Genomic DNA, 18,525 nt, shown 5'->3' on the forward strand with positions numbered 1-18,525 from the left:
ATACTAGAGGCCAACCAGCCTAGTATGACAGTAGGTGAGTGCACAGCCTGCTAGCTGTGCCCCTGTTGGAACTAAAGAATATATGAGCGGACGGCTCTGCTGGATACTTGTGTACAGCTAATTGTATTTTATCTTGGTCTTCCTTGTATCTGTACTATTTGAGCAATAAATTACAGCATCCTTGGATTAGAAAACTTTTTGGCAATGTACAATATTTGTCTCCACATGTTCCACTTCAGTCCTTTTAGGTTAATTTCTGTAGAAGCGGTGCTTCCATCTATTCCTGAGCTACAGCTGGTGCTGACAATTGTTATTTCCAGTTGAACGACTACATTGGCACGACATGCTACCCTGCCAACAACATATACGCTGCCTTTCGCTGTGTACGATGATGTAACAGAAGACTGGGACGTTTATGAAAAATGCCTGCAGCAACATTTCCAGGCATTTGAGGTAACAAACGTAAACTATGTTGTGGATTTCACCCTGCAGTTATCAGTTGTGTCAGCTTGCCCTCTTATACGAACCTCCAAGTCTTTCTTTCGATTAGATGTGCGAGTTACATTTTACCTACCACTGTAAACATACATTACTAATGTTCATGTAGTGTTTTTCCACTGCCAAAAGCAGCCAAAACAATCAAACTGGGTATGGGCAGCAGGACTACATAAACTTAACTGCCATCGTAATTTTGTGAGAAATGTTCATAAGGAATCCAGCGCCGGTCAACCGCTTTGTGATGCCATCATATGTTTCGCTCCTGATAGGGAAGTTTTAGGGCAAGCTCTACAGTGTGAGAATCCTACGCTTACAGAAGTATTGAACATAGGTCAGTCATCTGTAGTTTCATGGGCTGCAGATAATCAGATAGAAGCTTGGTCCGAAGTTTCAGAAATCAGTTCCTCTCACCCCTCTCAGTTTTCACTCAGTTCACAAGGGAATGAAGACACTATTGCAGCAGTCCAGCAGAGATCTCAGTGTTGTAAAGGTAACTGGTATTGACGACAACGACGGTCTGTGTCACAACACCAACAGCCCTGTGCTCCACTGCTTTCATGCTCATATTACACCATTCAACACGAACAGGCTGCATGTTCCAAGTGCTCGGCAACGTGTCATAGGTCCCATAAGAAAGGACATATTGCTTTTGTATGCAACTCCTTTCCAAACCTGAGTGAGGACAAAACAAACATGAATGTGAACAGTGTGTCAGCAGTGGAATTGTCTCAAAGCAAGTTATACACTAAAATGGGCATGTTTAACAAATCATTGAGAATGTAGGTAGACATGGGTGCAGCAGTAATGTTGGTGAATTCTCAGACTTAAGTGGACTTGGGTTCTCTCCTCCTGACTACAGTGTCGCGGAGACTGGTGAGTTAAAATAAACAACAGATTTCCATTCTTTGACAGTAAAAGTTTCCTGCACCTGTGACTCGCAAGGCTGTGGTTCAGTGATAAACACTCCTAGTTGTGGACAATGCTTACACTGAAAATCTGTTTGGTTTGAATACTTTTAAACTGTTTGGATTCTCCATTGATGATGAAGTGCATTTGGTTTCTGATCAAGTTGCTTATCAATAGTTAGATGCTATCTGTTTTCTCCAGGGCTGGGTTGTGCAACAGAATTTCAGGTTCATATTACAATGAAACAGTCTGTCCGGCCTCGTTTTTCCTAGCCTGCCCAGTACCTGTAACCTTATGGGATCAAATAGAAGCAACATTAGGTTGTCTTCATACCTAGAAGTTATTTGACCTATTTCTTCCACTTCAAGGTCAGCACCACTGGCAACAGTCAAAAACCATACTGACTTTTAAAAATCTATTAATACTCCGTTAATCATTGATACATACCCTTTGCCGCACCTGCATGAGCTGCTTGCGAAATTATGAAGAAGTCTTTATTTTTCAAAGATGGACAGGGCAGAGAGATATTTACACATGCTGCTCGACAAGGAATCTAAATGCCTTCTAGTTATCAATGCCCCATTTGGGCTTTATCAATACCAGTGTTTGCCTTTTGGTGTGGCAAGCTCACCAGCTAATTTTCAACACTTTTTAGAGCAACTTATTGCATAAGTTCCAGGCTGCACCAACTATTTTGATGATATAGTAGTGTCTGGTGCCTCTACAGAGAAACATTTGCAAAACCTTCTTGCTGTATTACCTATTCTACAGCCTGCAGGGTTCAAGTGCAATCTGGACAAGACACACTTTTTTTCAACCATCCATTATTTATTTGAGTTCTGAAGTATCGCTTGCTGGTATTAAACCATTGTGCCAGCACCTTGTGTTAGTGATGAACACATCTCAGTTTGGCCTTGCCACCATCCTTTCTCATAAGTCTGTAGACAGCTACAAACGCCCATCTGCATATGGATGATTTAGCTCTCTTAATTCTTCATATGGAAGGTAGGTTTGGTGGTTTAAAAGAGAGAGGGGTGGGGAGTAGGGACCAAACTGCTAGCTCATCGGTCCCTCGTTCTGATTAAAATAATTCCACAAGAGCAGGAGTAAAATAATCAAGACATTCAAAAAACAGCTGGAAGAACAGAGATAACCATAAGAATGACAGAAGGTTAAACACTAAAATGGACAAAACTGGACAAGAAAACTACAGAGAGACGAAAGAAACATGTAGAAGAGATCAAAACAAGAGAGTATATTACCATGGCTGGCTGACCATGAGAATGAAAAGGAGAAGCCAGCCACTCTGCACCCTAAAAGCACTAGGGTGGAGGACAAAGAGGGACAAAGGACATACACTAAAACTTAGTTCAAATGATAAGACCCACCCTCACGAATAAAATGTAAAACTAAAGCTGCTGTTGAGGCATTGTCGCCAACACCGAAGGTAGGGTGCTGGGAAAGTTAAAAGTCCGCCGCAGAGCGGCTAAAAGTGGGCAGTCCAGCAAAAGGTGGACGACCGTCATTTGTGAACCACAGCAACACCAAGGTTGCTCCTCGCGACAGAGGAGGTAACCATGTGTTAGCCATGTATGGCCAATGCGGAGCCAGCAGAGGACAACTGATTCCCTGCGAGAGGACTGTATGGAACACTTCCACACATTCGTAGTCTCCTTAATGACACACAGTTTGTTGTGCGTACTGTTATGCCATTCTGTCTCCCAAAGCCGAAAAACCCTGCTGCGTAAGAAAGAACGCAGGTCAGTTTCAGAGATGCCCATCTCCAGAGGCGCTTTCCATGTAGCCTCTTTGGCCAGCCTGTCAGCAAATTCATTACTTGGAATTCCGACATGTCCTGGGATCCAAACAAACACCAATGAAGTGACCGTTCCAGGGCATAGATGGACTCCTGAACGGACGCTACCAAAGGATGGTGAGGGTAGCACTGGTCGATAGCTTGTAAGATGCTCAAGGAGTCAGTACACAGGAGAAATGACTCGCCAGGGCATGAGAGGATGTGCTCAAGAGCACAAGATATGGCCACCAGCTCTGCAGTGAAAACACTATAGCCATTTGGCAAGGAGTGCTGTTCAATATGTCCTCCATGAACAAACAGAAGCCCAGGTGACCATCAGCCATTGAGCTGACAGTGTACACCACTTCATGGCCCCGGTACATGTCAAGAATCGAGAGGAAGTGAAAAGAGAGCCGTAGGGTTAACGGAGTCCTTAGGGACATGTGAAAGGTCCAGTAGGATCTGCGGCCTAGGTGTACAACATGGAAGTGTACATGAATGGACCTCAAGGAGAGGTGGTACCGGGAAGGACTCCAGTTCAGACATAAGGGGCCGGACACGAACACCATTGTAAGCCCTGACCTGGACTGCCGATGCGGGAGACGGACCACTGTGGTCGGGAAAAGGAGACAGTAATTCGAATGCACAGGTGAACTACGAACATGTGCAACGTAACTGGCGAGCAGTTGTGCATGCCTAACCTTCAATGGAGGGACTCCGGCCTCCACCAGGATACCGGTCACTGGAATCCTTCTAAAGGCTCCTCTCGCTAGGCGAACGACGGAATGGTGCCGGGGGTCGAGTAAATGCAACACTGAGGGTTCCGCCAAACCGTAAACCAGACTCTCATAGGCAAGGCAGGATTGAAGAAGGACTCTGTAGAGATGCAGCAGCGTAGAGCGTCTGCACCCCAGATGGTGCTCAGGCAGCGAAGGGCATTGAGGTGTTGCCATCACTTCCGCTTAAGCTGACGAAGGTGAAGTAGCCAAGTCAATTGGGCATCGAAAACCAGTCCTAAGAACCAATATGTCTCCACTACAGTGAATGGATTGTCATTAAGGTAAAGTTCTGGTTCTGGATGAACGGTGTGATGCGAACAAAAATGCGTAACACACGACTTAGCGGCTGAAAACTGGAAACCGTGGGCCAGAGCCAATGACTGCGCTTTGTGACTGACTCCCTGTAGGCGCCGCTCAGCAACACCAGTACTGGAGGAGCAGTACGAAATGCAGAAGTCATCCACCAACAGAGAAGGTGAGACCTATGGCCCTACAGCTGCTGCTAGCCCATTAATAGCCACTAAAAATAGAGAGACACTGAATACAGAGTCCAGCGGAATGCCATTCTCCTGAATAGGGAGGGACACACACACACACACACACACACACACACACACACACACACACACTCTGGGAGGCACCAACTTAGACGCGGAATGTATGGAGCAACACAAAATTTTGGATAAAAATCGGGAGCGGGACCCGGGGACCCCACTCACACAATGTGGCAAGGATATGATGTCGCCAGGTCATGTCGTACGCTTTACAGAAGTCGAAAAAGACGGCAACCAGATGTTGGCACCTGGAAAATGCTGTTTGGACGGCGGACTCGAGGGACACAAGATTATCAGTGGTAGAGCAACCCTGGAGGAAGCTGCCCTGACATGGAGCCAGTATACTACGGGCCTCCAGGACCCAACGCAACCGCTAACACACCATATGTTCCAGCAGCTAACAAAGAAAGTTTATGAGGCTGATGGGAAAGTAGCTATCCACATCAAGCAGGTTTTGAGCACTGGAATGATGGTGCTTTCCCACTACTACGATGAAAAGACACCATCACATCATATCCAGTTGACGATGAGAAGGAGATGTCGATTGTAGTCAGATGAGAGATGTTTTATCATCTGACTGTTTATCTGATCTGGCCCAGGAGCTGTGTCAGGGCAATGTGCAAGAGTGCTGAGGAGCTTCCACTCTGTAAATGTGGCATTATAGGGTTCACTGTAGCATGTAGTGAACAAGAGGACTTTCCTTTCCATCCACTGTTTGAGGATGCAAAAGGCTGGGGGGTAGTTCTCCAACGTAGAGGCTCTAGCATAGTGCTCAGCAGTGTTCGGCAATAGCATTTGCGTCAGTAGATAACATGCCATTGATGTTAATGCCATGGAGACCTGTTGGAGACTGGTACCCAAAAAGATGTCTGATATTCATCCAAACTTGGGAAGGTGATGTATGGCACCCAATGGTCGACACATACCTCTCCCAACACTCCTGTTTCCGTCATTTTATAAGCTGGCTAACGCAGGCAGGGGGCCACTTAAAGTTTATTAGGTGCTCTAGAGAAGGGTGCCACTTATGTCACTGTAGAGCTCACCAATGCTCCTTAATTGTCGCAGTGATTTCCGGCGACCACCAAGGGACTGTCTTTCACCAGGGGCACCCAAAAGAACGAGGGATCATGTTTTCTGCTGCAGAAATGATCGTTGTAGTGACCTGCTCAATGACAACATCAATGACACCATGTGGGGGAGATTTAATGGTGACAGCAGAGGTGAATGCTTCCCAATCTGCCCTGTTTAAAGCTCATCTGGGTAGGCGTCGGTGGACACAACACCGGAGGAGTGCCCTCCAGTGGACAGATGGGAGAAGGTCAGGACTGCAAACCGAGAGATCAGTGGCTGAATATGTGCCATGTGCCACACTGAAACGTGTGGGAGCACCTGTATTTAAGAGGCAGGGGTGGTTATGTGCATTAAAATCTCCCAAAGCAGGAAAGGTTTAGGGAATTGATCAATCAGTGCAGCCCATACATGCAGGGGTACTGCACCACTGGAGGAAGATCTACATTGCAGACAGTTATTTCCTACGTCATGCTTATCCTGACAGCCATAGCTTCAGGAGGGGTTTGAAGGGGCACAGGTTCACTACATACTTACTTCAGGGCATAGATGCAAACTCCACCTGACACACTATTATAGTCACTAGAGTTCCTGTAATATCCCTTATAGTCGTAGAGGACAGGGCTCCGCATTGCCGGGAACCAGGTTTCCTGGAGGGCAATGCAAAAAGCAGGCGTAAAGCTTAAGAGTTGCCGTAGCTCAGACAGGTGGTAGAAAAAACCACCACAATTCCACTGGAGGATTACGTGATCGTGAGACTGGGAAGGTGTGAAACACTCAGTGAGGCAGTCTACGCATCAGTGTCACCTGCTGCCACCAGATGAGTATCTGTGCGATCGACATCCACCATGTCTGAGGGCCCAGCGAAATCTAGGTCCTTAGCGGATGCCAGAATCTCCACCTCATCCTCATACCCAAAGCTTGTAGGAAGTGGGGTGTGGTTGCCACCGCAGTGCCTTGGTTCTTGGGGGTCATTTTCTTTTTTGGTTTCTCTCACTGCTTCTTAGGTTTGCCTTCTTGGGAGAGCTTCAGTGATTCAGTCTCAGGGACTGAAGAAGACCGTGAAGCCCTACGACCAGCTACCTGTGGTTGCTTCAGCCACTAGCGTGTGCAGCTTTGCCAATGGTAGGAACATGGGAAGGGAGTGACACAAGGTATCTCTTCCTGGCGAGAGGACCGAAAAAGACTTACGCTTCTCTGGCTGGGAAGTGGGGACTGATGTCCTTGATAATTGGGGGAGTGTTGCTGCTGAAGTAGGTTGTGCAGGAGCAACAGGGAGAGAAGTGCCCCCCAACATCAAGAGGGCAGGTGGAGTCTGACGGTTCTGAGAGCCAACCCTATGCAGCAGATCAGAAGATGGTAGAACCATTCTCATAGCGGCGGCGTAGGTTGATGTCATACGCACAGGATGTAGCCTCTCATATTTTCTCTTAGCCTCAGTGTAGGCCAGTCGGTCCAAGGTCTTGTATTCCATTATTTTTCTTTCTCTGGAGAATCCTGCAGTCTGGTGAGAAAGGCGAATGGTGCTCTCCACAGCTGACACAGATGGGAGGTGGGGCAGAGGGAGTGTTGGGATGTGAAGGATGCCCACAATCCCGACAGGTGACGCTGGAATTACAGTGGAAGACATATGGCTGAACGTCCCACACTTAAAGCACAGCATCGGGGGAGGGATATATGGCTTTACGTCACAGCAGTAGACCAGCAGTTGACCTTCTCAGGTATGTGTCACCCTCAAAGGCAATGGTGGCAATGTGATTATCCCTCAGACTCCGGTGGACACGCCAGACGAAATAGACACCTCGCCGCTCTAAATTGGCATACAGCTCATCGCCAGGCTGCAAAAGAAGGTCTCTGTGAAATATGATACCCTGGACCATATTTAAGTTCTTATGGGGCATGATGGAAACAGAAATATCCCCCAGCTTCTCACGGGCGAGTAGTGCTTGTGACTGGGAAGAGGATGCTGTTTTGACCGCACTTTGGACAAGCCCTCCAGCTCCCCAAACTTGTCCTCTAAATGCTCCACAAAAAACTGAGGTTTCATTGACAAGAAAGATTCCCCATCAACTCTTGTACATACGACGTACCGGGGTGAATAAGCTTCGCTGCCATCCTTAGCCTGCTGTTCCCCCCCATGGTTTGGCCAGGGAAGGGAATGATTTAGAGTTGTATTTCTTAGCATTGAAGTTAGACCTTGACTGCTTAGAGACTGCTGGTGTTTGCCCACCAGCAAGAGATAACGTACTACACTTTGTGGCGTGTCATCCGCCCTGATGCCACCCACTCTGACCAGGGGGCCTTCCTACAGGCACCACCCAGCTGCAGCACAAGCCACCTGTCAGGATGGCCATTTCCGGGAGTCCCGATGCCCCAGGGTGACGGGCATCTACTACTTGGCACACATGGGGAGTTAACAGCGCAGGGATTAGCAGAGCATTCCCTGTGTGGTCAGGGGCTACAACCACAGGGTACATGGCGGCCACACCACAACGGACTGGCTACCATGATGGATATCAGGTACAAACGAGCTAAGAAGTCCATCAACAACGCAGAAAGCAATACTGCACAGAGGATAGAGGAAAACATATCGAGGAGGGTGACTTCACTCTACAGCTGGAGAATGAGTGGAAGTGCAGATCCACATTGACGAAGGATGCAAGAGGTCTCAGCACATGATGGACACTATGCACCATGCAAGGCACCCTTCCCTAACTGGCTCGTTCTTTGCAAAAATTTTGGAAAATGGAGGTCAAACCCTACAAGGGACCATCACATAAAGGCCGAAACTTGTGAGACTCCTTTTAGTTGTCTCTTACGACAGGCAGGAATACCTCGGGCCTATTCTAACCCCCGGATCCACAGGGGGCTCATATGGAGACGTTCATGCCCAGGTCACTTTTTTTCTTTCTTTCTTTTTCTTTTCTTTTCTTTTTTTTTAAATCACCTTAAAAATAAAATTACAAGTATCCTTCAAGAAAATTGAGATCACATCCAAGAAACCCACATGAGCTACTGGTATGAGAGGTCATTTGATGAATGGACTGGTCTGCTTGTTCCCTTGACTTAAATCCCATGAAGATCACATGCACCAACGACCATCCAGCAGTTGTTAACCGTGGTGGTCAAGGAACAGAATGTCCTACCACACCAATCCTGTGGTCATCACGGGATTGTGTTGCAGAGCATATTTGTTTCTGCCTGTGGTGATCAGACACTCTACTAAGAACCATGTCCCATCTCTGTATTGCCCTGGAGACCATCAGAAATCATGGTGACTTCAGTATAATTATTGTACTTAAATGAAAGTTTCATTGCTTATTTCTTTCGGTTATTTTCCCTGCTATAGCATCTGTTTTTTCTATGTATGTTTCAAGTTTCACAGAGTTATGTTACTTGGCACTGAAAAGTCTTGTGAGAGTTCCTTTCATATTGAAGTTTCGCACACCAGAGTATATAATGGTATAGGCATCAGAATAATGCACCATCTCCCACATCAAAATGCACAGGACACGAAAAGTGCACTTGAAAATGGGAATCACTTACCAAAACATGTTGTGCAAGAAATAAACAGAAGAAAAAGTGACTGGTAGCAGAAAAAGTTTCTTTATAAACAAATACATTGCTTTTAGTCAAAGGCTTTCACCTATCATTGTTAATGGATTATATTAAAGTTTCCACAACAACACAAAAAAGTTTCATTGCATTCAAGCTACTACCAGGTGCTGCTGACTTACACACTTAGCACACCCCACCCTGTGCTCAGTGTTGCTTGAGCCCTAACAGTAATGACTCTTGTTATTCAAGTTTTGTCACCACCAAAAATAAAATAAATACAAAAATTGTTAATGCAATTCTTTTCTGACTTGTAGCTTCTCCAGAAAATGATTCACTGTATTAGCAAATTCAGAGAGACATTAAAATTACTTTCTCAATTAAGAATTACATCTTTAGTGGCTGTTTATGGCATACCATTTAGTAGCCTTTAACAAAATAGGGACCACTTCTTAATCACTGTAGTTATTCAGGATCATACTGTGCTACCTGATCACAAAACTCACTGTTCTCCACTTATTCCTCACTATATTCACTCAATAAATCTTAACAGTTAAGTTAATAGTTTAAGTTTATTCATCTTAAGTTACTGTTTGATGGGTGCAAATTATACTGTTTGTTACGTGGTCTGTAGGGACAGGTAGCACCCTTATGATGGTTTATTTCAGTGTGTTTCAGTACTGCAAAGCATCCACTTCTGTAATAAGGTGTACAAGATAATGACTGAGTGTGATACTACTCCATTATTTTGGCGTTTGTTTACCCACAGCATAAATATTTCAATCCAGTTTGGTTGAATCCATTTCATATGAGGCCCATTTGGTAGTGACTTGCACAAGATGTTCCTTAAACTGTTGCATGTGGGGCAGTTATGTTACAGGAAGAGCATGCATACATTATCTTTAGCACAATGAGGTGACTAAAGTCAGGGGATACCTCCTAATATCACATCGGACCTCCTTTCAGCCAGCATAGTGCAGCAAGTCAATGAGGCTTGGACTCAACAAGTCATCAGAAGTCCCTTGCAGACATACTGAACTGTGCTGCCTCTATAGCCATCCATAACTGTGTTGCCAGTGTAGAATTTTGTGCATGAACTGAAGTTTCGATTACATCCCATAAATTTTCAATGCGATTCATGTCAGGCGATTTTGGTGGCCAAATCATTCACTCGAATTGTCCAGAATGTTCTACAAACCAATCACGAACAATTGTGGCCCAGTGCACTGTTTGGGAACATGAAGTCCATGAATGGTTGCAAACAATCTCCGAGCAGCCAAACATAGCCATTTTCAGTCAATGACTGGTTCCGCAGGACCTGAGGATCCAGTCCATTCCACGTAAACACAACCCAAACCATTATGGAGCCACCACCAGCTTGCACAGTGTCTTGTCGACAACTTGACTCCATGGACTCATCGCGTGCAAAGGCACTTGCATCAGTTGTCTGCTGCCATCATCTATTAACACCAAATTTCACTGCATGGTTGATTTCTGTGGTTATTTCATGCAGTCTTGCCTTCCATGTTAGCATTGAAAACTCCACACAAACGCTGCTGTTATCAGTCATTAAGTGAAGGTCATCAGTCACTGCATTGTCTGTCGTGACTGGCAATGACAGATCAAATCTGATATTCTTGGCACACACTGACGACATGGATCTCTGAATACCAAATTTCTTAACAATTTCTGAAATGACATGTGTCTCATGCATCTAGCTCCTACCACCATTCAGCGTTCACTGTCTGTCAATTCCCATTGTGTGTCCATAATCACATTGGAAGCATTTTCACAGGAGTACAAATAACAACTCTGTCAACGCACTGGCCATTTTTACCTTGTGCATGTAATAGCACCACCATCTGTATATGAGAATGTTGTTATCCCACAACTGTTGTCATCTTATTGCATGTATACTTTGCAAATTGTGTGCCATGAGTACAGCTTTCGCCATCTTGTGTATTAGCCTGTTACAATTTTCTTGGGATACGAATAACCAAACCAAAAAAAGGAGTCAGCCTGCAGTTATCTTAAAAGGCAAATGAGCCCTATGCTGAACATTTAGGGGTGATGTCAGTAGTAGTTAATATTTTATATTTTACATAATTCACGAAATAAACTGGTAGAGTTCAAATCTGCCAGCCTTCGAGAAGCATCTAGGTCAAAATGTCTATGTACCACAACAATTATTGCACTTGCACAAAAGTTGTGTGTGACGAGAGACATGTAATTGTTATGTTTGCTTCTGATAGAATCTACACTATTCTTTAAGCTATTTTTTATTCCACATATGAAATATATAATATAATGTATGGAACGCTCAACATGTCAGTGCAGTAAGTCATTTGGAGAGAAAGTTTGAAATCAGAAGCTTTAAGTGCTGGTGAAATAGTTACACCTACATCGATACCCTGCACATCACACTCAAGTGCCTGCAGAGTATTCATCGAACAACCTTCACAATAATTCTATTATTTCACACTCTAACAGCACGCAGAAAAAATGAACACCTATATCTTTCTGTGTGAGCTCTGATTTCCGTTATTTTATGCTGATGATGATGAAAATGACAACGACTTCTCCCTATGTAGGGCAGTGTCAACAAAATATTCTCACATTTGGAGGAGAAAGCTGGTGATTGAAATTTCGTGAGAAGCTACATGGATTTTTCACACCTCTTTGTTCTCCAGTTTAGACTGTCTTTGGAAAAGTTACAAACATAGTTTCATTTCTTTCATATTTCATCTTGGGTTTTTAAAATAATTTTTCATGAGTTATCTATTACTTTCTCTTTCCCATGTTGTTTTTTCTTCATACGGTAAATCATAAAACAAGTTGTTGCATCTTCACACTTCTCTTTCAAGCAAGCTGCACATTTACACATTAGCACTCCTTTCATGAACAGTGCCTTTACAAAAACATTCCAAAAAAACCATAACCAGTAAGCATTTTATTCAAAATGTCTTCCTTTGTCAGCTTTTCCTCATTCTGTCACACAAGTTTCTACACATTCTCTAACCAGAGATGAAATACTACTATTGACATATAAGCCCTCATAGATTATTGGAAATTAAAAAACAAATGACTAGAATGTGGAAAGTGAAGGATATGCACTGTTTCACAGTTTTACACATTGAGTCAACTGAATTCAGTAACGTATTGTGATAACTGACCATCCCATTTTAGATTTTTTACCGATAAACTACAGCTTCTTGATTTTTTATTGTCTTCTGTAACCATTTTCCTGTCAAACATTTGTGTGTGTTTGAAAGATTAATAGACCCCCATCTATTTTGTGTCACACAGCTTGACTGTACGTATCACAGCAACTGACAAACTGGATTTCTCCTCGTTTCAGTTTCTCCTCTAGTGTTGATAGGTTGTATCTTTTCCTACTAATAGTTGATGGAAACAAGCCTGGGCTTGAATATCAGTTAGAATGATTACCACCCTTCTAATTACAAAAGGCTTTTGTCAGCAAAAATTTTTTCCTATGGTCAAAATTCTCTATGGAAAACCTAACAAACTACACTGAAACTGCTTCTATTTCTTCTTTTTAATAAACTTGCTCCTCTAACATTAAGATGGAGCATTCCAAAAAGTAACACAAAATGGTACTGGAATTTAATTTTTTTAGGTACTACCATGCTCATGCAGTAGAGCACGAGTTTTTCCACAACTTTGTTTCAGAAATTAATCTGTATATCTACTTTTTACAAGCAATGTCTTATCAACTGAGCCACTAAGCCTCATGGATCAACTCAAAACTTCAACTTGGCCCCTACCTTCTCTCAATTTATTCCAAATTTTGCAAAGGCACGCCCTTGATATAGAGAAATGCACCTTTATGTAAACAGATCAAGCAGAGACTTTGCTTTTCCACAGCTTTTAGTTGATACCAATACGGAATGAAAAGCAAACAGCATGTATTCAATCATAGAATATCTAATGAAGAAACAAATTTATCAACTGGACATGGTTATATATCTAGGTTTTCATTTAACTGGTATGTATAACTTATCATACATTTTAACCAAAACACCTTGGAAAATCCAGGATGGAATAATGAAAATATAATGTAAAGGATAATTAGCTACTCACCATAGAGAGCTGTTGGGTTGCAGACAGATATGACAAAGACTGCTAACATGTGAGCTTTTGGCCTTAAGGCTTCTTCTACGTAAACTCACACACACACACACACACACACACACACACACACACACACACACAAACAAACCATTGCCCAATTGTCTCTAGATGCTGGGCTGGCCTCAGCAGCTAGAGACACTATGTGTGTGTGTGTGTGTGTGTGTGTGTGTGTGTGTGTGTGTGTGGTCTGCTTTGGGAAGAGGCCTTTTGGCCAAAAGCTTACATGTTAGCAGTCTTTTCACTGTGCCTGCCTGCGACTCAACATCTACTCTGTATGGCGAGTAGCAATCTACCCTTTTCATAAAACTGCCAAAATATCTTCGTAGATATGACCATGAGAACACATCAAGCGTGTATCACTTTTCATTGGTCTATAAAGCATATTCTGAAGCACAGGGCTACATTCTATGGGATAGTCAAGGGTGTGAGTAGTTAGATGGAAAATGGTTCTTGTATTTCTTATTTGCTCATCAAGCAAACATTTTTTCACTGCCTCCAGAATGAATCCACCTCTCTGCAGCAGAATGTGCACCAATTTGAAACTTTCTGACAGATTAAAACCATGTGCTAGATTGGGACTAACTCAGGACCTTTCCCTTTTGTGGGTAAGTGCTCGATCAACTGATCTACCCAAGCATGAGTCACAAACTGTCCCTACAGCTTTAATTCCGCCAGTAACTCATCTCCTACCTTCCAAACGTCATGGAAGTTCTGCGTAACTTGCAGGACGATGCACTCTTCCGCACTCCGGGAAGAAAGGATATTGCAGAGACACAGCTTAGCCACAGCCGTGTGGAACTTTTCCAGAATGAACCTTTAATCTGCCAGGAAGCTTCAAATCAGTACACACTCCACTACAGAGAGTGGAAACAATCCCCCACACAGTGGCTAAGCTGTGTCTCTGCAATATCCTTTCGTCCAGAAGCTGTAGTAGCAAAAGTTCCACAGGAAAAATTCTGTGGTGTTTGGAAGGTAAGAAATGAGGTGCTGGCAGAAGTAACGCTGTGAGGACAGGTTGTGAGTCACGCTTGGGTAGCCCAATCAGTAGAGCACTTGCTCATGTAAGCCAAAGGTTCTGGGTTTTGAGTCTTGGTCTGGCACACAGTTTTAATTTGCCAGGGAGTTTCATTTTTTCACTGATTGAACTTGTTCCCTTAACAAGTGGAATAAATTATAAAGCACAAAGTTACTGTGTTGTTCTGCCTTCATTGCATTATCTTTTTCCAAAATCCCACACATGCGTAACAGCCTCCCTCCTCAAATCCCTCCCATTCACTCCTTCATACCTTCTTGTATGTATTACCGCAAAGCAGGCATCGTAAGGAGTACATGGGAGAGTGAAGAAAAGCTATAGCTGAATAACAGCAGGTCCACATTTTACCCGACTGAAATGCCAGTCACAAAATTACTTCAAGTAAAGCATACAGTTTGACTTATTCCTGCAGCTTTTGAGATAATTTTGAAGTAAGTGTTACATACTAAATATCTCACTGGAATAGCAGAATAATTAAATATTTAAATCCTCAAAAGTCAAGCTGGAGTGAAGAAGAATATGAAGAGAGATGTGATTTAGTGCTCAAGCCACATATTTACATACCTATAGCTTGTCTGTAGCACTGTATTGCAGCATTAGTATTTTTCATTTCCATGAACTCGTGACCCATTAAGGTCCATGCTGCCAGGTACTGTGGATTAAGTTTTAAGGCCCTCTGGAAGTACAGTACTGCTTTTTGGTGTTCGGACCTCAAACTGTAATAATTTCCTGAAAAAGAAAAGAGTACTTTGACAATGCCTACTCTCTTGTGTTTATTCTGATAGCCTCCCCAGTATAAATAGTATCTTATGTTATCTTATATTTGCTACTGCCATGAAGTGCAGTATAAAATATAAAGTATCTCTGTAAGTTCAAAATATTTACAACCAAGGCAATAAAATTAGAAACAGAAAACTTCTGTAATTTTTTATGTGGAGAAAAGCCAAAAACTAATGGTAAAATATTTTTAAATACCTTACACCCTAAGGATAATCACAATCTGCTTCATACATTCCACTTATATCCCCTCATTTCATAAAAAAGCAAAAAATATTTTATAAATATTTATAACACTTTACAATAACAATATGGAAAGGACAGACTGCTGTTCACCATACCGAAGAGGTGCTGACTTGCAGACAGGCAAAATGAAAGAGACTGTGCAAACTTACAGTTCAATGAATCACTTAAAAAATGAAGTATGTGTTACCTATGACACAGCAGGTTTCCACTCTGTATTTATCAATTTCACAAGCGTGGTGTGCCAAGTGAGCCAATTCTACTTTCAATTCCTTAACATACAGTAAATTTGAATATGTGTCCAAATTGTCTAAGCGGTGTGGATCTGCCTTCTGCACACGACGAAAAGTGTTGATTGCCATATCCACATCTGTAAAAATTAAGTGACTCTTACTGATAAGTATTGCTGAATTACAAAACATTACTAGACTAATTCTATTCTTAATAAGACAGATTATGAAGCAACACTTATTCATTAGTGTGCTACATCAATACACTTTTAAACAAAAACAAGAGACATGAGTTTTACTTACGATGACACTTCCAAATGGAGTGACTTTTGAAGAAGGCATTGGTAATATACAGTGCCGAAGAGTCTAGAGAGTGATGAACAATATTTGCTGTAGGATTTATTTAAAGTCTATTATTCTCTGAAAGTAATCTTACACCTCCATTTCACTCACAGAACAATGTGGCATGGACTTCCACAAAACAACGATATCCTGTGATAATCCAACAGATTTGGCACTAATTACTGCACATATTTTCTGAGTACTGGATGGCAGAAGTGCACAATATGCTCATTTCATCTAAATGCATATACTCCACAAGTCGCACTATACAGTGCACATCTTAAACATTTCTTGCCATTCTCTATCCCTAAATTTAAACTTGCCCAAATTGTGTGTGTGTGTAAGTAAAAAGGACACCCAGAATTCAAGATCAATGAAGACAAAAGAGCATACTTCCTTATTATCATGCTCCCCTGCCATTTTTCTCTTAACTTAAGGTCATATCTTATCTAGATTTTAGTATATTCAGAATTAAAGAAGCCATCCTCACCCCTGCTCAGGTACAACACATTAACATTTGCTTCTACTAAAACCAATCAGTATGGCTACATCATGAAATGCATGTTTTCATGACCAGAAACATCACAATTATTAAAAAATTTCAGGCTATTACACTGTAGTAGGGTTGATTTTCATTACAAACCCAGCTTTTCATCCCTGCCTACAGATGACATCATCTGATTGTGGTGGTGGTGGTGGTGGTGGTGCTGGGGAGGGGAGGGGTGGGGGGAGGGAGTGGATGTTATGTGTAGCACAGTGAATGGAAATTCAGTGGAAATGTTCTATGTCACTCACCCAGCTACAGTCGAGTCTGAGTAAGTTGATCCCTGACAGCTGACAACATTGTAGGCACGTGGAGCTGCTATGCCCAGCCCACTGCAACTGCCAGGGATCTTCTTAGAGTGACCCAACTGTAGCAGACTTTGATCTGAGGTTAATCAATAAAGTGGTTACTGCATTGTGGACCTACTTTGAGAAACAGAAACTTAATGGTGGCTCACTTATCAAGTTGAACAAAATAGCTGATGCAGGTTTTAATGTTAATGAAAGCATTTCTGTGAAGACTGGCAGAAAATGTCAAAGAAAGAAAGAAAGCTAGAACATCAGGGGGAAAATGTTATATGGATAAATGAATTACTACGACAGGTTCATTTGCTCAGGATGCCATGTTTAGGATCATCATCACAGAAAGGAACATCTGACACTCAGCAAATTATTTGTCACTCTTAAGGTAGCAGATCCTTATCCACGCAGTAGCACATACCTGTTTAAGAGTTCTGTATAAAGTACATTACACTATGGATCTTTTGCAGCTGTAAGTTGTTTATGGAGAGAAAGTGGTGCTGCAGTTGAATGAAAAAACACGGAAGATTGCAGGTTATGTTGCCAGAAATAACAAAAAGCACTCTTTCTGCAGCCAGAGCACTCCACAACCAAAGACCAGAAGAAAGCCATCAACCATACACAGCTCATTATGGAAAAAGCATGGTCGAATAAAGTCATTTTTGAAAATTCAGCAGAGGAAATGATCACATTATTATCCAATGACAGTATCACTTCATGCATATGTGACTGTGATGTGTGTAATGGCAGCAGTTTTTTCACTCTTATCACAAAAAAGCAAATTCAGCTGAATGTTTGGATTGCACAATTTAAGTAACCGAGTAGGAAAATTATTTTTTCCTAAATATTCATCGTTAATAAGAAGGCTGTGAGTCCTTGGAAAAATTTTTCATTGTTTGTCATACCAGATCAAGCTTTCAACAACTTTCTCTGTTGTCATCAGGAGTTATCTGCAGCTATGTAGTACTTAATTTAATTTGCCACATTATGTAATGGAGAAATCATTACACAGAGCACTGATATCCTATCAGACATTATATTGACGTCTATGATTGAGGAACATTGGTAGCAAAGCTGGTTTCCTTAGACTGTGGATACCACTAAGGGTGCAGCTGATGTCTCAGTGAAAATAGTTATTGCATTGCTTGCACTCAATGGCTTCTTTTATGACAAAAAAAGAATAGGTAAATGCATGGCATAAGATTTCTGTTTGTTCATGAGGCAGTGTTTGGCAGCAGCAGATTTTACAAAATAGTGGTATTTAATATGATGTCAGTACATATGACATCCGTACTATGTGCACCACTCTGAAATCATTCCTACCGACTGTCTATTTCATTTGCTGTAGATCTGAAGAAAGGAAGAAGTGCCCTACAATGATAATCTTGTGATGATTAAGCATCTGTGTTTTTGTTTCTTTATCTATCTTTCACTAATAACTGTTCTCCCAGAACAACTTTTTCAGATATCTGATCTTAGAATCTAGGTGATACTTGGCAGAAACAGTTTTGGCTGTATGGATCAGTCTTTTTAATATTGTATTCTTTTGGGCAGAATGATTATACCCTTGCACACTGAGGTATAGGTTAGCATGGGTTGTCTTCTAGCAAACAGAGAGTGGGTGAGTTCATCTCTGTTCGAGCATAACACCTAAAAATAGTAATTTATCTTCTCTCTCCATCTCGGCAGTTAATTTGATAATAGTGTGCATACTATTCACATGGTTAATGAACAGGTGAACAGGTCACAT

General features: G+C 42.3%; 1 protein-coding gene across 3 annotated transcripts in view; it reads right to left on the reverse strand.

Moving 5' to 3' along the window:
* Positions 1-18,525, reverse strand: part of LOC124776601 (cell division cycle protein 23 homolog) — an 89,594-nt gene that overhangs the window by 22,717 nt on the left and 48,352 nt on the right. For all 3 annotated transcript variants that reach the window (XM_047251669.1, XM_047251671.1, XM_047251670.1), the window contains 2 exons: positions 15,551-15,730; positions 14,905-15,069 (listed from right to left, as the gene is read on the reverse strand). In XM_047251669.1, the coding sequence (XP_047107625.1) occupies positions 14,905-15,069; positions 15,551-15,730 (345 nt within the window). The remainder of the gene's footprint in view (positions 1-14,904; positions 15,070-15,550; positions 15,731-18,525) is intronic.

The sequence above is a fragment of the Schistocerca piceifrons genome, chromosome 2, assembly GCF_021461385.2.
Source record: "Schistocerca piceifrons isolate TAMUIC-IGC-003096 chromosome 2, iqSchPice1.1, whole genome shotgun sequence".
NCBI lineage: Eukaryota > Metazoa > Arthropoda > Insecta > Orthoptera > Acrididae > Schistocerca > Schistocerca piceifrons.